General features: G+C 40.0%; 1 protein-coding gene across 4 annotated transcripts in view; it reads right to left on the bottom strand.

Moving 5' to 3' along the window:
- Nucleotides 1-21,142, bottom strand: part of LOC121387839 — a 112,416-nt gene that overhangs the window by 30,670 nt on the left and 60,604 nt on the right. Inside the window, exon 1 of one of the 4 annotated variants that reach the window (XM_041519064.1) lies at nucleotides 4,946-5,043. The exons of the other annotated variants lie outside the window; for them this stretch is intronic. Within the exon in view, the coding sequence (XP_041374998.1) occupies nucleotides 4,946-5,017 (72 nt within the window). The 5' untranslated portion in view covers nucleotides 5,018-5,043. Of the gene's footprint in view, nucleotides 1-4,945; nucleotides 5,044-21,142 lie in introns of those variants that run through there. 4 annotated transcript variants of the gene reach the window in all.

Genomic DNA, 21,142 nt, shown 5'->3' with positions numbered 1-21,142 from the left:
TCTTTTATTTGCGCTTCCCACAGGCAGGATAGCACAAACCATGGCCTTTGTTGAACCAGTTATGGATCACTGGTCGGTGCAAGTGGTTTACACCTACCCATTGAGCCTTGCGGAGCACTCACTCAGGGTTTGGAGTCGGTATCTGGATTAAAAATCCCATGCCTCGACTGGGATCCGAACCCAGTACCTACCAGCCTGTAGACCGATGGCCTGCCACGACGCCACCGAGGCCGGTTTACGGTTATATGGCGTCGGACACATGGTGAAGATATTGACGGAGGAAACCCGCTACCGCCACTTCATGGGCTACTCTTTTCGATTAGCAGCAAGGAATCTTTAAGATGCATCATCCCATAAACAAGATAGCACATACCACAGCCTTTAGTGTACCAGTCGTGGTGCAATGGCTGGAGCGAAAAATAACCCAATGGGTCCACTGACGGGTATCGATCCCAAACTTACTGTGTATTAAGCGAGCGCTTTACCACTGGGCTATGCCTCGCCCTCATGCATGCATGACGACCCGGTATCAACAAAGAAATAGTTAACATAGAACACAGGATACGTCATAACAATAGAAATAGCTATAGTTAACATAGAACACAGGATACGTAATAACAATAGAAATAGCTATAGTTAACATAGAACACAGGATACGTCATAACAATAGAAATAGCTATAGTTAACATAGAACACAGGATACGTCATAACAATAGAAATAGCTATAGTTAACATAGAACACAGGATACGTCATAACAATAGAAATAGCTATAGTTAACATAGAACACAGGATACGTCATAACAATAGAAATAGCTATAGTTAACATAGAACACAGGATACGTCATAACAATAGAAATAGCTATAGTTAACATAGAACACAGGATACGTCATAACAATAGAAATAGCTATAGTTAACATAGAACACAGGATACGTAATAACAATAGAAATAGCTATAGTTAACATAGAATACAGGATACGTCATAACAATAGAAATAGCTATAGTTAACATAGAACACAGGATACGTCATAACAATAGAAATAGCTATAGTTAACATAGAACACAGGATACGTAATAACAATAGAAATAGCTATAGTTAACATAGAACACAGGATACGTCATAACAATAGAAATAGCTATAGTTAACATAGAACACAGGATACGTAATAACAATAGAAATAGCTATAGTTAACATAGAACACAGGATACGTCATAACAATAGAAATAGCTATAGTTAACATAGAACACAGGATACGTAATAACAATAGAAGTAAAAAGTGCCGAGAAACTTTAGTGAAAAAAACCTTTTGTTTTGTTTAACGACACCACTAGAGCACATTGATTTATTAATCATCGGCTATGGGAAGTAAATGTTTTTGTAATTTTGACATATAGTCTTAGAGAGGAAACCCGCTACATTTTCTCATTAGTAACAAGGGATCTTTTATGTGCACCATCCCACAGACCACGGCCTTTGATATACCAGTACTGGTGCACTGGCTGGAACGATAAATATCCCAATGGGCCACCGACGGGGATCGATCCCATACCAATCGTGCACCAGGCGAGCGCTTTACCAGAGCTACGTCCCACCCTTTAGTTAACAAGTCTAGATACAAAAATAAAACAATAAAACAATAAAACAGACATCCTTCATCCGTTGAGTGGATGTAGGACAGGTCACATGGATGATTGATTACATCGAGTGATTAAAGGGACATACCCTAGTTTTTAAACACTACAGCATATTTTCCACTATTAAAGCCATCTGTGAGCACTGCAATCAAACATTAGTTATATTTTATTCTTTAGATGATCCATTTCCGTAGAACCGAACTGATTTTGGTCATCCTGGTGTTTCTATTACCAAAAAAAAGCATTTTTCATTTTTTTCAAAACGCACGTGCATCTGAGAAGTAGCGATTTATTAGTTAGAGTTCTAATCTATTTTTAAGAATATGTTCCGTTTTAAGGTCACAGACTCTTCTTCCACTATATTGTAACTTTATCCAACTGAGTTACAGGTTTGTAAATTAACTAAACTTAGTGTCCATTTTTACGCGTTTAAGCTAGGGTCTGCGCCTTTAAAAAAAGGTCGCACTTTCTGAAGTGGGATAGCAGGGAAGGTATCCAACGCTGAGCAGTAAGAGTTTGCACAAAGCAGTTTATTGAATGTTTTACTGATAGTACAGTATTCACTTTCACCCTTCAGTGAAAAAACAACATGCCAAATCAATGACTGATTACATCGGGTGATTTAAAATAAAAAGAGAAAACTAAAGGTTGCAATGCTGGAAAAGTATGCAATGTAGAACAGTGAGATTTTGAACAAAGCAGTTTATTGCATCGTGTATTGTTGATACTATGTTCATTTTCATATGTCTTACTTTTTAAATATGGCGTAATACAAAAACCTGTGACCTACAATGTGCTATACCAATAAAAACCTACTCAACATCTACTGAAGTTTAATGTAGTTTAAATTTACAGTTATTTAATACAGGTCGCCATGTATATGGTATGTATATAGAAGAGGGTCTTGTAAGTTTTCAAACTTGTGTCCGATTCTTTTGTTCTTTTTAACATATATTATGTTTGCGATCAATCTAATGTACGTACTGGAAACGACGGTTGATTGGCCCACCAGTTTATTTTATTGCAGCCTATAGTCTCTTGTTACTACATGAACGTTTTTTTGTTGTTGGTTTTTGTGTGTGTTTTTTTGTGTTTTTTGTGGGGGGTGATTTAGCTCAGTCGGTTGAGTGCTCGCTTGAGGTACGTGCGTCGCAGGATCGAACCACATCGGTGGATCCATTCAGCTGATTGACCTTTTTCTTGTTCCAACCAGTGCATCGCAAATGGTCAAACGCCCAAATACGTGCTTTCCTGTCTGTGGCAAAGTGCATATAAGAACCCTTGCTTCATTAGTAAAAATGTGGCTGATTTCCTCTGATGACTACGTGTCAGAATTACCTAAGTGTGTGACATCCAGTAGCCGATGATTAATTACCTAAGTGTGTGACATCCAATAGCCGATGATTAATTAACTAAGTGTGTGACATCCAATAGCCTATGATTAATTAACTAACGTGCTCTAGTTGTTTCGCTAAACAAAACAAACTTTAAAAAATATTATCATCTGTTCGCTAACACAGTTTCGAATACACACTGTTGAGTTGAGGGTGAACACAACCCAAGCTGACAATACCAACGACACAGGAAAACAATAGAAACTAAATAACAAGAAAGCTTTGTACTATTAGAGTTAGAACAAAAATACATGTACTAGTATATGGAAACTGTTTTAAAATTGTAGTGGATATGAAATGTAATTTAAAACATCCGGTTACATATTATACACGAACATTGATCTGATGCGACGATCTATTAGAAAAAGAAAATTAATAATCGATTATGGCGGGAAATGTTAACTTTAATTGTTCACTGAGCTTAGATGACGGAATCGATCTAAATACACCGGAGTTTAGGTTTGTTTCCACGTGTACCTAAAGAAACCTAATATTTAACAGCTACTAAATGTAAAACTAGCTATTTTTTCCCCGGTGGACACGGACATAGAAGTTTGTTTGTTTGTTTGTTTGGTTTGTTTAATGACACCACTAGACCTCAATGATTTATTAATCATCGGCTATTGGATGTCAAACATTTAATAATTTTGACATATAGTTTTACAGAGAAAACCCGCTAATTTATGTCCATGGATAGCAAGGGATATTTTATATGCATCATCCACGGCTTTTGATATACCAGTCGTGGTGCACTGGCTGGAACAAGAAACAGCCAAATGGGCCCACGGAGGGGTGGGGGGGGGGGAGGGAGGGGGGGTCGATCCCAACCCGACCGCGTATCACGCGAGCGCTAAATACCACTGGCTACGTCCCGCCCCAAACACGGAAATGGATGCATGGTCCGAATAGTTCGTCACACATATTTAGAAATATTTTTGATAATCTTTTAATAGTTCTAAAGTCTCTCATAACTTGGGTATTTTCATTGCTGTATTATTGTAATATTATTACTGAACTCTGGTTTTAATCTGCACACAAGTTGAGGTATTTTATGTTTTTTGTCAAATATGTTTTATATTTCATCGAGTGAAATTTGCGGTTATATCTCACGAGTCGCGCTTGCGCGACGAGTGTGATATGATTGCAAACTTCACGAGATGAGATACAAATCATATTTGACAAAAAACATGAACTTTTCTATTTATTGTATAATGTTTGACAATTTACCGTTATTTTTAAAATGCCAGCAGAAAAATAGTTCCGGCTTTCTTACAGTGAAAATAGCACTGTCTACAGTGACGATAACACATTTTAGAGTGAAATAGTGCTATTTTCACTCTAAAATGTGTTATCGTCACTGAGTGACTGATAACACTTTTATTTGATATTTCACTAAATGTTATATAATAAAAACTATTTACCTGTCTATCCATATCTCTAACCGATTGTGTAATCGAAAGTTGATCGATTGGTACAAACCGATTGTAACCGATGATTGACGATGGAAGTTTATAAGATTCCAAGACTAAAAGTTAAAGTTTGTTTTGCTTAACGACGCCACTAGAGCACATTAATGTATTAATCCTCGGTTATTGGATTTTATTTTTAGATTTTTTTTGTACGTCAAATGATATTAGAGAGAAAACACGCTACACTTTTCATTAGTACCAATTCCAAATCTAGAGATCATTGATTTATTCATCATCGCTTATTGAATGTCCAAAATTCGGTAATTTTTTGACGTGAAGTCTCAGATAGGAAAACCGCTACATTTTCTTCCTTTACTAACAATCCCAAGACTAGTAACCGGAACTTTTTTTCAATCATCCATCAGTGCTCGAGACTTACTCAGGCACGCACGAATTAAACTGGCGACTAAACAGTAGGAAAAGCAAACTGAGCTAGCTCGTGCTCACCATGTACGAATACTTCATCCCATGGTACGTCTTCGGAGTTCTCTTCGAATTCCCTGTCCCACCGGATATCATGTTTGATTTGAGTTCCTGGTTTCTTCTCTCATGAACATGGCCGCTCGTGCTATGTACAACATGTCTGAACACCCAGGCGACCATAAAGAAATTCCGCGTTTGTGTGCCAACGTTTACGATCAATGTCGTGGCCCGAGATCTATTATCATTTGGAAATCCCAAACGATTTTTTGAAAACAAAAGATGTTCGTATTTTCGTATTGATTGCGTTAATATTTTATCACTCTTCTCGGTCTTGCAATACTAACGAAGACTTGTGGAAATGTGTACTCTTTTTGTCTTAACGCTGAGCAAGCACGTGGTAAAACAACCTTTTATATAAGTTTGTTTTTAGTTAGTAACAGTGTGGTGTTTTTTATTAGTTGTTACATAACGGGGTTTGAAAAATAAATAAATAAATAAATAAATGAAGATTAAACAAATAAATAATAATAAATAAATAAATAAATGAGTAAATAAATAAATAAATGAAGGTTAAACAAATAAACAATAACAAATAAATAAATAAATAAATGAGTAAATAAATAAAGATTAAACAAATAAACAATAACAAATAAATAAATGAGTAAATAAATAAATAAATAAATACATAAATAAATAAATAAATGGATGAATGAACAAAACCAAAATTAGTTAAAATTAGATTAAATTAAATTAAATTAACGAATGAATATTATAAGACTCCATCATATGTGGTCATGTGGAATAGAACAAGTACACCCGAGGTGGTGGAAATTTCGACCCGGGACGAAGCATGCTGAATCGCAAGGTCGAAATTTCCACCACGGTTTCCTATCCCACATTACCGCATATGATAGTCGTTTTCTCTAATTCATTCGGTAAATAAATCATTTATTTTACACGAACAGACAAAGATGTAGATAGTATTCCTATATCCAGTTTCCGTAAATGTAGATAGTATTTCCTACATCCAGTTTCAACGTGGAAACAGTTACAGTGATCCAACTTCGAAATTTCATTACTACGCACAATCTTACAGGGATAATATCATCAGCATTTGTTGGCGGGGGGTTTTTTTTTGTGTGTTTTTTGTTTTGTTTTTGTTTCTTGTTGTTGTTTGTTTTGGGGGTTTTGTTGGTTTTTTGTTTTGGTTTTGGGGGTTTTTTGGTGGGAGTTAAACAATGGAAAATATTATTTTTTATACAAAATGTTTTCTGCCTTTGTAAGATTTCTTGATTAACAAAATTTTATAACGACTATAATTTACATACCAAATACAGTTTTCGTGTTTCGAAAATCATTGTCTGTATTGATTGAAACCTATTTTATTGCATATATGGTACAAATGGATTGGACACAAGTTATTCAACTTACAAGACCCTCTCCTGTCTGTATATTAGTGTCATTATGATAGCCATAGCCCGAGTACTCTGACAGTAAGGGGGCTAGACGGACATGTGGAGACGTATCACACTCTCTAACCGTCACAGACCAATCTATATCAATTCTGCGGAGTCGCTCCTGTGTCCGAAGTTAAATACTTTTACATCTAGCTACCAGATAAAACAAATCACAAATTAATCACTAATGTCTGTGTGTCTGTCTGTCTCTCTCTCTCTCTCTCTCTCCCTCTGTGTGTGTGTGTGTTTGAAATCCGGAAATAGTGTTCTGTTTGACTGATTATTTTGTGTCAGACAGCTTTGAAATGGCAACTACTAGACTGACGTTAACAGGCGAGACCATGTTAACATTGAAGACTTTTTGTGGTAATTCCAGCGCAGTCAAATGTAATACATTTTGTGTTAAATGGATGTACTCTGGCCAGGTTTAGTGGGTGTATTTATTTAAACTAATACTAGCATCTTGGGACAAAGCGCTGGACAACAGGGGTTGTTCTTTTCTGGCTGTGTTGCCCCCATACAGGCAAAGGTGCGTAAAGCATCCACGGGCCTACTGATATTAATAAAAGTGATATAGCCACTAACGCTACTTAGACACATGTAGGGTAAATAACTATGGTCTGTGACCAAATATTGATCGTTGACTTTTAGCAACCGACTGATAGGAGAGATTAGTGTATTCATACACAGCTCAGCTCTAAATTATCAAAGTGTTTTTGACAGTCGCAGTCCCGTTATGAGCATATCGCTGTAATCAAATATATATGTCCAATTATCGAACTTTGATGTAGGGTGAAACAGGAGATGCTTGCGATGGTATGCTTGTTGGGTTGTTGTTGTTTGTTTTGTTAGCCGAGTGGTAAATTCCTCGCTTGATGTGCGGTCCATGTGGCTATTTCTCGTCCCAACCAGTGCACCACGACTGGTATATCAAAGGTCGTGGTATGTGCTATCGTGTTGCTGGGATGGTGCATATAAAAGATCCCTTGCTACTAATAGAAAAAAATAAAGCGGGTTTCCTCTCTATGACTGTGTCAAAATGACAATATGTTTGACATCCAATAGCCGATGATTAATACATAATGTGCCCTAATGGTGGCGTTAAACAACACAAAAACAAACAAATGATAAAAGAAATACGCCAAACAACAAACATCCCAGGAAAACAAATGATAAAAGAAATACGCCAAACAACAAACATCCCAGGAAAACAAATGATAAAAGAAATACGCCAAACAACAAACATCCCAGGAAAACAAATGATTCACAGAATTGCACTTCTGTAAAATTGACTTGAAAATATATTTCGAGAGGCATTAAACAACGCAATGGATATTTAACAGAAATACAAAAATATTGTATCATATATATTAAGCATGCGGAGAAATAGCGTATTGTTGTTACACATTCGTTAACACTTACTTGTTAACACGTGTACGCGTGTTAACAACTTCAAGACATATGACAAGAACCAAGTTCAGCCAGCAAACGTTTCGCTAACGTCCACGAACTATTTGATTGGTACCCAACTAACCGTGGCCATTTTGTTTACCGCGAAGCGCATAAAACAGTCTAGCGGACAATTTACCGCACGGTCTTGCTGAACGCAGCTCGGATCACCAATGTCATACATCCAATGAAAAAGCAGCACGATCGAAAACGATTGCTCTGCTCAAAACTCTAGTGGTATATGAGCATGTAACTAAATATTGGATTTCTCTGCGAGGTATAGTTAACCTGAGACTTATTTGTTTTTGATACGTAAGTTAGTTACAAATGCAAGGACTGTAAATAACTTTTAGTATAAAAATATGTTAAAATTTGCTTAAAACTTGAGTTGTTTTTTTAAGATATGTAAGAAATAGAATATTACATTCGTGTCCGTTAGATACCATTTATCTTACAACTCGTTGTTTGAAAACGTATCATACTCGTTTTCGCTCGTTGGATACATAGAGATTATTATACGTGTGTCGTATTATAGAGTGTTGGACTGATTTTACGAAACTCGTGTCAGGATTACTGTATTACACGAGCGAGAGCGATGGTAATACATGAATCCTGACACGAGTTTCGTAGAATCAGTACGATTCATACGCGAGTGTAATAATTTCTTTATTATCCATTATTATTTTTATGAATAACAAGTTAGGACTATGTCAAAACGTTTGAAACGTAACTAAAAAGAGATGACGAAACTAAGTCATTTTCCGAAATGACGTCATTCTGATAAGCGTTTACACCGAGGAAGCCACCTTATGTTATGACGTCGCTTCATAAAATTACGTCATTTGTGGTGCACGTTAAATCATTATAACACACGTGGGTTATACTGATTATATTTCACTGAATATCTTGAACTAGTTGGATAATAAATTATAAAACAACTCGTTGTAAGATAAATGGTATCCTAACGGACAGTCGTGTATTTTTCTCCATGTAACAACTTTAACTGAAAGAGGGTATTGTTCAAATTGGAGAAAAGACTTGAATAAAATGTGTTTGAAGCAATCCCGCCCCCTCCAACTTGGTGTTTACAACAACTACACAGAACTGCGTACGAACATCTTTAATGACCGTGTGTTCCCGGAACTCGTCTCCCTTTAAAAGGAAGCGGGTTTTTTCTTCTTTTTTTTCAATATGCCACGATATAATAAGTAATCCTGCAAAAATGCTGTTAAAGTTTGCTTTGTTTAACCACACCACTAGAGCACATTGATTTATTAATCATCGGCTATTTTGTAATTTGGTATAGTCGCAGATAGGAAACCCTCTACATTGTTCCATTAGTAGCAATGGGTCTTACTAAGCAACCTCCCACATAGAGAATAGCACATACCACGGTCTTTGATATACCAGTCATGGTGCACTGGCTGGAACGAAAAATAACCCACAGATAGGGATCGATCCCAAATCGTACGAACATCAAGCGAGCGGTTTACCACTGGACTACACCCCGCACCTGTCTGGTTAGTTACCATATTTATTTGTAATAATTGTCTTTGTTACTATGTTTATTTGTTTGCGTTTCCATAGCTCTGTGTGTATGAACACTGTAATAAAGTTAAACTGCTTATGTCTTCTGGTGACACAAACCACCGTAGATAATACCATCAAAGCAAGTGAACTAAAACAAAATTGAAAAAAAAGAGGAAAAGATATTGATTTTTGTTTTATCTATTATTTTCAATGTCGAAGCAATTATTCTTCTTCTCATATAAAATTATATTGTTTGTGTGTGTATATCAGACACGGCGAAAGCAAGTAGACATTGGGGGCAGGGGGCTGACTGAGATTCAGAATTATTGGGGGCACTAGATCCCCCCCCCCCCCCCCCCCCCCCTCGCTCTGCCATGCCTGTCTATCTCTGTCTGTGTATATGTGTGTGTCAGTATGTATTTTTGCAGCAGTGTACATACCCACAGGCGGCGCTGTGGACATCCGGTTTTTGTAAGTGAAATAATTTCCAGACGATTTATCTCATTTTGTTACCCCAGCAGGCACTCATAACGGGGAAAATCAAGATCATAATTTCTCACTGAGAAATGATCATGCATTGATTTAACGTACACTACTATTGGACGGTTTGACGCGAACAAACCGATCACCTTGTCGGTACTAAATATGACGTCATCACGATTTGGCAAAGCACAAAGACGTTACATAGTTTAAAGCGTTTGCGTTTACGTCTTTCTGGTTTCAGTGTTAAACTTGTAATAAAATGGTAGTTTAATGTAATTAATGCACCTGTAATAAGCGGTCACCGGTCTAACGCGGCCAGCGGCCACCCAAATCGTATCCCAAATCGCTAAAATACCTGTATTAAGCGGCCACACTAAATGTTTACTATTATATACTCTTCAAAAAAAGAGACGCAAAAGGGTACAAATGGGTTATAACTCCGATTTTATGTTTCCTACCGGTTCATGCTTTGTGAATATAAGGTCATTGCATGTCCCAAACACATTCCCACGGTTACATTCGATAAAACGCAGCTACTGTACAATAAAGTTCCAAAATGTGAATATTCGCAAAAACGCAGCCACGTGCAAACCATGTCACCACTGCACGTGCGTTGTCTGCACGTGCAACATGAACACCGACAGTATAAAAGTGCAGGGTGTTCGCTTGCCTGGCCTCTGTATCTGGCCGACAGTTGACAATCCAGGACATGCCACGTCTCAGTGAACCGCAGAGAAACAATGCCATCGGCCGACTAGACGCAGGCGAATCCAGAACGGCCGTTGCCAGGGCATTCCATGTGTCCCCAAGCACCATCTCCAGACTGTGGGACCGTTACCAGCAACATGGATCAACACGTGACCTCCCTAGATCCGGTCGACCACGGGTCACTACCCCCGGGCAGGACCGCTACATCCGGGTACGCCACCTTCGGGAACGATTGACTACTGCCACCTCCACAGCCGCAGCAATACCAGGTTTGCGCAGGATATCCGACCAGACCGTACGGAACCGCCTACGTGAGGTAGGAATTCGTGCCAGACGTCCAGTATGAGGTGTCATCTTAACACCACAACACCGTCGACTCCGACTGCAGTGGTGCCAGATTCATCGACAATGGCCTCAACTGCGATGGAGACAGGTGTGGTTCAGTGACGAGTCCCGATTTCTGCTACGACGTCATGATGGAAGATGTCGCGTGTATAGGCGTCGTGGTGAACGTTATGCGGCAAACTGCGTGCAGGAAGTGGACAGATTCGGCGGGGGTAGTGTCATGGTGTGGGCAGCCATCTCACACACTGGCAGAACTGGCAGCCATCTCACACACTGGCAGAACTGACCTGGTCCACGTGCAGGGCAACCTGAATGCAAAGGGCTACATTGACCAGATCCTCCGGCCACACATCGTTCCAGTTATGGCCAACGCCAACGCAGTGTTCCAACATGACAACGCCAGGCCTCACACAGCACGTCTCACAACGGCTTTCCTACAGAACAACAACATTAATGTCCTTCCTTGGCCATCGATATCACCGGATTTGAACCCAATTGAGCATCTATGGGACGAGTTGGACCGACGCCTCCGACAGCGACAACCACAGCCCCAGACCCTGTCCGAGCTGGCAGCAGCCTTGCAGGCCGAGTGGGCCACCATCCCCCGGGACGTCATCCGTACTCTGGTTGCTTCAATGGGCAGGCGGTGCCAGGCAGTTGTCAACACACGCGGAGGCCACACCCGGTATTGACTCCAGATGACCTTGACCTTGGTGGTGTGTCCTATCACTTACTCACAATGGACTAGAGTGAATTGTGAACAATCCTGCAACATTTGGTAATTATCGGACTCACCATTCAATAATTAAATCAATTCTCCAAATGTTACGACAATGCGGTTTTGCGTTTCTTCTTTTGAAGAGTATATAATAGTGATATTTAACAACAGCGATAAAGTGCAGCAAATAATCGATCTTCACACCTTCAGGAATACTAGTACCCATTCAGTCCCGACATCTCGACTGTGTATCAATTAAGAAAGTATGACTATGGAAAGCAACTAATTGCCTCTGGGCAGGCTACGCTTGACATTTGTAGATTCACTTACTATGACAATACACCGCATGAAGTAGACATTAAATAATTAAATGGAAAGAGAAAACAAACTGGTTGAGAACTGTTAATTTAATACATTCCAGTTGCAGTTTTTCCTGAATGAGGCGACATGGCAAACGTTTATTTATAGTAAACTGTGAAGCACACATCCATTAATTTGCAGTAAAGACGCTAAAACAAGAAACGACAACATATGTTTTAAAGACTATATGTCGCAACCTGTAATCAGCGGCCACCTGTCTTAAGCGGCCACTTTTATCTACTCCCTTGTGTGACCACTTAAGACAGGTTTGACTGTATATAGAACTTTGGGTTTTGAAAATTATCAGTGAACCGTGAATAAAATACAAAGTTAAAGCAATACCCAGAACAGTAAAGTAGTTTACGTCGTTTCTATATACATGGACGTGTAGCTGATGTGGAAAATAAAGGCTTTGAAAACCCCAAATAGCTGGGGTAATAAATAGAATAACAAACTCGGTACCAGATATTATCACATTTATGTCCCTTGTGTTTGCTTACCATTAATGTCAAAGCACATTGTTAGATGATACCCGCTACATTGTTTCTATGAGCAGAAAGGAATCTGTTATATGCACTATCCTACAGAAAGGATATCACATACCACAAACTTTGATATTACAGTCGTGGTGCACTGGCTGGAACGAGAAATAGCTCAATGGGCCCACCAACTATCTATCTACATGTATGTATGCATGCATGGGAGTGTTTGTATGCATATGTGTGTCTGTCTGAGAAAGTGTCTGTGCGTGTGTGTGTCTGTCTGTCTGTCTGTGTGTCTGGCTGACTGTCTGTATGTATGTGTGATTGAAACGTTGCGGGATGCAGATCAGAGTTTAGCGCCAGAGCACTGGCCTGAGGTAAGTGCGAGGGGTCAAAGGTCGACCACTCTCTAAATACTCAGGTTTTCCCCCAGCCCAAACCTGTTCCCCACGACTGGTACATCAAATGTCATGGGATGTACTGTCCTGTCTATCCGACAGACTGGACAGTACATGTAAAGATCATTTGCTGATTTCCTCTCCTTCCCACTGTCGACGAAATGTCGCACATAACCACATTGCAAATAGGCGTAGTTAAAAGAACACATGATATATTCCTTTCCATGAAATGTTGTATATTCCATGTAGCAGCAGTAATCACATATCATCATCATATCATCATCATCATCATCATCATCATCATCATACTTTAGTTGCTTGTGGTAAATTAGCCCAGTGGTAAATTCCTCGCTTGATCGCTTGATGTGCGGTCGGTGTATGATCGATCCACGTCGGTGAACCCATTGGGCTATTTCTCGTCCAAGCCAGTGCACAACGACTGGTATATCTAAGTCCGTGGTGTGCGTTATTATATATGTGGAATGGTGCATGCCATATAAAAGATCCCTAAGCAAATTTTAGTCGTTTCTAATATTTGATTTTATTGTATGCACTCATAAAAACGCAACTTTAGACAATGTATTACGATTTCGTAGTAGCACTTTGGTAATAGAGAATACTACATGAGCGGCCGTTAGATACCGTTTATCTTACGAGTTGTTTATCCAACCAGCGAAAGAGAATTGGATACGTTTTAAAACGACGAGTTGTAATATAAACGGTATCTAACAGAAACAAATTTAGTAGTATATTTCTTATATAAATATATTATCTTCAAAAAATAGTTTTAAAATAAATTTAAACGCCTTTTTCAAGTAAAACCTATGTACGGCCCTATAGCTTACAGTTAACTTTTGCGTCAATTTCAAGTTAACTTGTACGTCATAGAGTGATCGATTCGACTGTGCTCTTTTTCCATTGGATGGTATGTATTGGTGACCTGGTCATCACCTTGGAGCAGCCAGTCGTATGTCTTTAAAATGTTATCGCACGTATGCGTGTTAACAAGTATGTATTATTGTGACGGTACATGCTCTTAATTTTTGTTTTCGCCTGTGGCGATATTAATTGTGTTAGAAGGTCGTGTGCACTTGGTTACGTAATACCTCCGCGCGACCGTACACACTTAGCCAGGTGCGGGAGCCATGTGGCGAGTAGTTACGTAATACCTCTGCGAGTGCGGTTTTCACAACCGTGATTTGGCGACGATGGCGTCAGTAAGTCTGGCGATCAAAGAGAAAAATGCGTCTCTGGGAGTTGGGGATATATCACTTAATAGGGGGAGGACCGCCTTGTACCCCCAGGCGATATTCTGATTTTTATAATAAATAGCTAGTTTTTTTTAGATATCGAGGAGAAGCAAAAAGGACAGCTCCCAGGGAACGTTAGTCCGTTTGGACTTTCGGTAAATATATTATTTCTGCTCTGTTGTATAACCTTGATGTGATTGATGTGACTTTAAATATTTTAATACTGTATTATACCAATATTATTTAGACAGTGTCTTCGGTCATCTGACGAAGTAAATCGTAGTCTTACTGTTCTATATTTATACGAGTATTTGGTAATATAAAGCTTAGCCAGTCATCCTAGAAGACCTAGGTAAACTGTAGGTTATTGTCTTTATTGTGATAGGTACCGGTATTAATTCTGTGTTACAAGATTACTGAATGAGTAGTTAAGGGTTAATTAAAAATTAACCAGTTAGGAATAGTGTTGTAATTCCTTTATTAATTAAGTTCCCCTAGAAGCGTTTCTCAATTATCACACGTGTGGGTGTTGTGACACGGTGAAGTGATTAACATATTATGTAAACTAGACACCTAGAGATTAACTAATTAAGTGATCAGTTCTGGGTTGTTATTATTGTTGTTATTAATTAACTACTGCGGCAGTACATTTGTCAGCGTAGGTTAATATAGATTCCAAAGTGTATTGTGTTTTTGTTGTGTTTTCTAGTGAACTAAACGTGCTATAATAATATATACTTTATATAAGATCGTATCTCTGATCATACCTAGAGACGAGCCACAGCGGGTATATACCGCCTGTTACAGAGAGATCTAATAGATATACAGTTAGGAGAGATATTTGGACAATCGTGTTTTATTCAGTTACGGGTATTATAGAATCCCCGTGACAGGAGTACAAAATTGGGGCGCTCGTCCGGGATCTGAAACGGGACATGCATATTTAAAAAAAGTATTGTTTGTAAATGGGGGCTTTATAAATTATTTTTACAAATTTACTAGAAGTAGCAACGTTGTTCACTAGAAAATTAATTAATAATAAGTGCGTCATATCTAAACATGGATAAGAATTTGCTGGATAGGCCTACGCTCAGTGTAGTGGAGATTAAGCGAGCACGTAAGGCCGAGTTAGTTGAAATCGCGGGTGAGCGAGAAATTGATTTAACATCAGCTAAAACCTTAGGTGATATAAAGACAATTATTATCCAGGAAGTTTTTCGTGATAGGCCTGTTATGGAAGACAGTGAGATTGTTCCAGAGATAGAGATAAATGAGTTAAGTGTGGAACAACAATTAGCTTTTAAAAAGCTTGAGTACGAAAGAGAAGAACGTGCATTAGATAGAGAGAGAGAAGAGAGAGATAGAGAGAGAGATAGAGATAGAGAGAGAGAAAAAGAAGACAGAGATAGAGAAAAAGAAGATAGAGAGAGGGATAGAGAGAAAGAAAATAGAGATAGAGAAGATAGAGAGAGAGAGAGAGAGAGAGAGAGAGAGAGAGAGAGAGAGAGAGAGAGAGAGAGAGAGAGAGAGAGAGAGAGAGAGAGAGAAGATAGACAGAGATAGAGAAAGAGAAGAGAGGGATAGGAAGAGAGAGAGAGAAAGAGAAGAGAGGGATAGAGAATTCCAGTTAGAAAAATTAAAAGTGGAACATGAGTTAAAGTTGAATACTGAAGAAGTTAGACGAGAGGCAGGAAATGGTTTTAACATGTCGGAGGCTTATAGATCAGTGCCTGTATTTGACGAACAGGAGGTAGATATGTTCTTCCAACTTTTTGAACGGGCCGCTAAGCAGCTAAATTGGCCGCAGTCTAAGTGGACATTGTTAGCCGTGTCTAAGTTTAAGGGGAAGGCTAGTGTAGCTTATAATGCAATGAGTGATGAGCGAGCAAGTCAGTACGACCTAGTTACGGCGGCAGTGTTGAGGGCTTATGAATTACGACCTGAGGATTATCGTTTACGGTATAGCGAGTTGAGAAAAACGCAGGGTCAGTCTTATAGTGAGTTTGTGGCTAAGAAGGCAGGGACGTTTGATAAATGGGTAGTGTCTCATCAGGTAGAGTCATATACCGAGTTACGGGAGTTGTTGATCTTACAGGACATTAAAAATGGATTACCAGTTAGCTTACGTATTCACTTAGAGGATCGTGAAGTCAAAAAGATAGAGGAGGCAGGCATAGTGGCAGATGATTACGTGTTAATACACAAAGCTCAGGCAGTACAGGGTAGCTCTTTACAACAGGGTGATAAGAAGAAATTTCAGCCAGGTTTTTCCCGGGAAAGTAACTATCGAGAAGAGTCATCTAGTTGGTCAGCTAGTCAGGCAAGGAATGCACCTGGTGGGCAAAGTAAGGATAAACCTGCATTATCAGCCAATGCACGAACTTTTCGTCCACATTGCAGTTACTGTAAAAAGGATAACCATCTTGTCGGGGACTGTTTTAAAAGGAAACGCGATAATGCGCACGTGGTCGGTTTAGTGAGGTCAGCTCCGTTAGCGAGAGAGTTAATGGTTAGTCCCATGGCAGAAAAAGTAAACCCGTATGTGTCCACTGGTGTGGTTTGTGATGTGAAACAAGAATTGAGTCCTAAGCCAATATCAATCTACCGTGACACAGGCTGTAATCTGTCGCTTATAACGTCAAAGTGTTTAGCTGGTATTGAGAATTCAGATACAGGACGTTGTTTTGCTTTAACCTCGGTTACTGGAGAAAATGTGGTTGTCAGGTTACATAAGGTTTTCTTGTGTTCGAAGTTTGTGACGGGACCAGTCATTATGGGTGTTGTGAAGGACTTACCTGTTGAAAACATAGGCGTTTTGTTGGGTAATGATTTGACTAGGCAGTGTTGTCAGCCGAAATGTGACCAATTGTTAATTAAAGACAGCATTTTACCAATAGAAGAGAGTGAGGTTGATGAGATTAGATATCCTGCGTGTGTAAAGACTAGGGCTATGGCCAGAAAGGTAACACAAGACGCAGAGGATATTTGTGATTTGTCTGATACGTGTGTGAGCCATGAAATTGGAGTGGATGAGGTTATCAGTAAAATGGTAGATAAGTCAACTGAGGAATTAAATGTGGTGGAACCGGTTGATCTCCCGCAAAGGGGAAATGAACCAGTTGTGTTTGATAGAGGGGACTTACCTTGTAATAGACAAGAAAGAATTAATACTAGAGCAGGGGGCTGATCCAAATTTGTTGGCAGCTCGCACTACCTTGTTAACTGTGGACAAGGGAGTATTAATGAATAAGAGAGTTAGAGATAGAAAGGATAGGAAGCAACTGAGCTATGCTCAGAGCAAAATAAAATCAGTGTTTGATAGGAAGGCTAAGAGTCGGGAATTTAAACCAGGGGATAAAGTGCTGCTGTACCTTCCCATTAAACGGGGTTCTGTGCAGAACAGGTATTTCGGGCCCTATGTTGTGCACAAACGGGTTAATGAGACAGGGTATGTGATAAACACTCCTGATAGGGTTAGGAAAAGTAGGTATTGTCACATCAGTTTGCTAAAAGGTTATTTTGACAGACTGCCGATAGTTCCAGAGTTACCGGTCCAAATTGAGAGTCACTCAATTTCCTGTGATGACGTCAAGACTGCAGAGGTCAAGTTGGCCAACAGCCAGATTCTAGCAGACTTGAGCCCCCAACGAGCAAAGTTGACTACGTCGAAACAAGACAATGTTTCCATTTGTCAGAACCTTCCAACGATTACCAACACCTTAAGCCAGGATGTGCGCTTGGAACCTAACGCTACACCGATTCGACAGCATGCCTATCGGAGAAAACCTGGAAAACGTGCGACCCTGAAAAAGAAGGAAACGAAGTTCCATTGGCCAGATGCTGTCAAAGTTGAAGGTTGTCAAACATGGATTTTACACATTAGAAAATTCGTTTAATAGTGTGTGAATCCACCCCTGGCGCGAATACACTCGACACATCGTTGCCTCATGCTGTTGATCAGACGTCTGAAGAACTCTTGGGGAATGGCCTGCCACTCTGCCATAAGAAGTTGACCCAGATCATGAAGGTTGGCCGGAGGGGCATGGTTATCCCGAACTCTCATGCCTAATTCGTCCCAGGCGTGCTCGATTGGGGCCAAGTCAGGCGAATATGCTGGCCAATCCATCCTGGCGATACCTTGTTGTCTGAGAAAGTCCGTTACCACCCTGGCGCGGTGGGGTCTGGCATTGTCATCCTGCAGAACTGCCCCGCCGCCAATCTGCTAAAGGCCTGGGAGAACCAACGGCCGGATAATCTCATTCAGATAGCGGATTCCATTCAGATTGCCATCCACCACATAGAGGGGGGTCCTGTGGTGGATAGAGATGCCGCCCCACACCATGACGCTGCCACCACCGAACCGGTGACGTTGTCTAACGTTAACGTCAGCAAAGCGCTCCCCAGGACGTCTGTAGACAATAACCCGACCGTCGTTGAACTGGAGACTAAACCTGGACTCATCAGTGAACATCACTCGACCCCACTGAACACGTTGCCACCGCAGATGAAGCGTGCCCCAGTGACGTCTGGCCGTTCTGTGACGTGGTAGGAGTGGTGGTCGAACAGCCTGGCGACGGCAGCGTAGGTTATTGGCTCTCAGACGATTGCGTATGGTTTGATCAGACACTCGAGTTCCAGTCGCAGTCCGCAGATTGTCACGTAATCGGCGTGCAGTGGTTGTGCGTTGACGTAGAGCCATATTGGTGATGTAGCGGTCCTCTCTATTTGTAATGCTTCGGGGTCTTCCCGAACGTGGACGATTTCGAACAGAATTCGTTGCTTGGTACCGTTGCCACAGTCGGCCAACGACACTCTGACTGACACCAAGTCTCAGAGCAACATTTCTTTGCGTATTGCCATCCTGAAGCCAAGCAATAGCCCTTCCTCGATCTTCGATAGTCAGTTGAAGTCATACCATTGTCGAATTTGGAGTGTGCACCGTACACGAACGCAAGCTCCAATTATACGGAAATTCAGCATTGGGAACATGGAATACACGTGCAAAACGTGCAAATGAAGCGCTTTGTGAAAAAGCAAGTTATGGGCACTTAGCAGACCTTTCGCTTTCGCCCTAATTTACGTGCAAATGTAAGCATGTTTTCGCCATTAGAACTAGTCGACAGTGTCAATGACAGTGGATTTTAATTCATTTATGGGTTGCTTAGACCCACTTTCGTCAAAATGGAACAATACCATGCGTGACATTATGGTCTAGCTAATATAATTGACATTCACAAAATAATGTCGAAAATATCGTCTGACCCTTAAATTCTTTTGAGTAGTATATATTATTTCTGCTCTGTTGTATAACCTTGATGTGATTGATGTGACTTTAAATATTTTAATACTGTATTATACCAATATTATTTAGACAGTGTCTTCGGTCATCTGACGAAGTAAATCGTAGTCTTACTGTTCTATATTTATACGAGTATTTGGTAATATAAAGCTTAGCCAGTTATCCTAGAAGACCTGGGTAAACTGTAGGTTATTGTCTTTATTGTGATAGGTACCAGTATTAATTCTGTGTTACAAGGTTACTGAATGAGTAGTTAAGGGTTAATTAAAAATTAACCAGTTAGGAATAGTGTTGTAATTCCTTTATTAATTAAGTTCCCCTAGAAGCGTTTCTCAATTATCACGAAGTGATTAGCATATTGTGTAAACTAGACACCTAGAGATTAACTAATTAAGTGATCAGTTCTGGGTTGTTATTATTGTTGTTATTAATTAACTACTGCGGCAGTACATTTGTCAGCGTAGGTTAATACAGATTCCAAAGTGTATTGTGTTTTTGTTGTGTTTTCTAGTGCACTAAACGTGCTATAATAATATATACTTTATATAAGATCGTATCTCTGATCATACCTAGAGACGAGCCACAGCGGGTATATACCACCTGTTACAGAGAGATCTAATAGATATACATTTAGGAGAGATATTTGGACAATCGTGTTTTATTCAGTTACGGGTATTATAGAATCCCCGTGACAATTATCAAACATACGAATGATGTTTTCACCAACGGGTGTGTAAGAAAATCAGTTCGCACCTGGTTATATTGTGATCCTTGATGGTAGTACTAAACCAAATAACTTCCGGCTGGGTCAAAGTTCGAGGTGCACCGAACATTTGATAGAGAAGTCAACACCACAAGATCCGTTATGTCAGAAATGAGCACCGTGACCCCGGGGTTTTTTTTCTGATTCACTTTAAGGGTGAAGGGTGGTAGTATTTTATGTCGATTGATGCGCTGCAGGTAGGAGATTTGGCAACATATGTCACTATTGTCGTCTATGGGATTTGATTTGCTATTATACACCCCCTGATATAATGAAATCTTTGTTAGCATTTTTTTTTGTTCGGTGCCCTAGGCCATTTCCATTAAAAACAATACACGTATACTATATTAGTCCCCACGTATAACGGGTGCGTAATAGATAAAGGGAGATAACCGACCGCTAGCGTTCTAATAGCCCAGGGTGTCGTCTGCCAGTTTCTCAACAAAAAGCAGACGACATCCCCTTGACTGTGACGGAATGAATGAATGAATATTCAACGACACCCCAGCACAGAAATAAAGATCGAAACGACCGTTATACGATATCGCCCACACTATGTCAATTTTAAAACATTTATTTAACAATATATCACAAGGGAAAAGGCCACCACCCACACACACACACTAACCCCCCCCCAAAAAAAAAAACCCCACAACAAACCACAGACCAAAACAAAAGCATCTCTCTCTCTCTCTCTCTCTCTCTCTCTCTCTCTCTCTCTCTCTCTCTCTCTCTCTCTCTCTCTCTCTCTCTCTCTCTCCCCCACCGGTATCCCCCCTCTCTCTCTCTCTCTCCCTCTCTCTCTCTCTCCCACCGGTATCCCCCCTCTCTCTCTCTCTCTCCCCACCGGTATCCCCCCTCTCTCTCTATCCACCGGTGTAAACACCTGTTGGCTGATCGATCCCAGAACTGCATTCTTTTTCATTGTCATTTCAACAAACACCCACACAGTAGTTTTGATACTGGGTGTCACCATTTG

Source organism: Gigantopelta aegis, chromosome 13 (genome assembly GCF_016097555.1).
Source record: "Gigantopelta aegis isolate Gae_Host chromosome 13, Gae_host_genome, whole genome shotgun sequence".
NCBI classification, from domain to species: domain Eukaryota; kingdom Metazoa; phylum Mollusca; class Gastropoda; order Neomphalida; family Peltospiridae; genus Gigantopelta; species Gigantopelta aegis.
The sequence above is the reverse complement of the archived record's forward strand: the minus strand, read 5'-3'. Positions and strand labels throughout refer to the sequence as shown.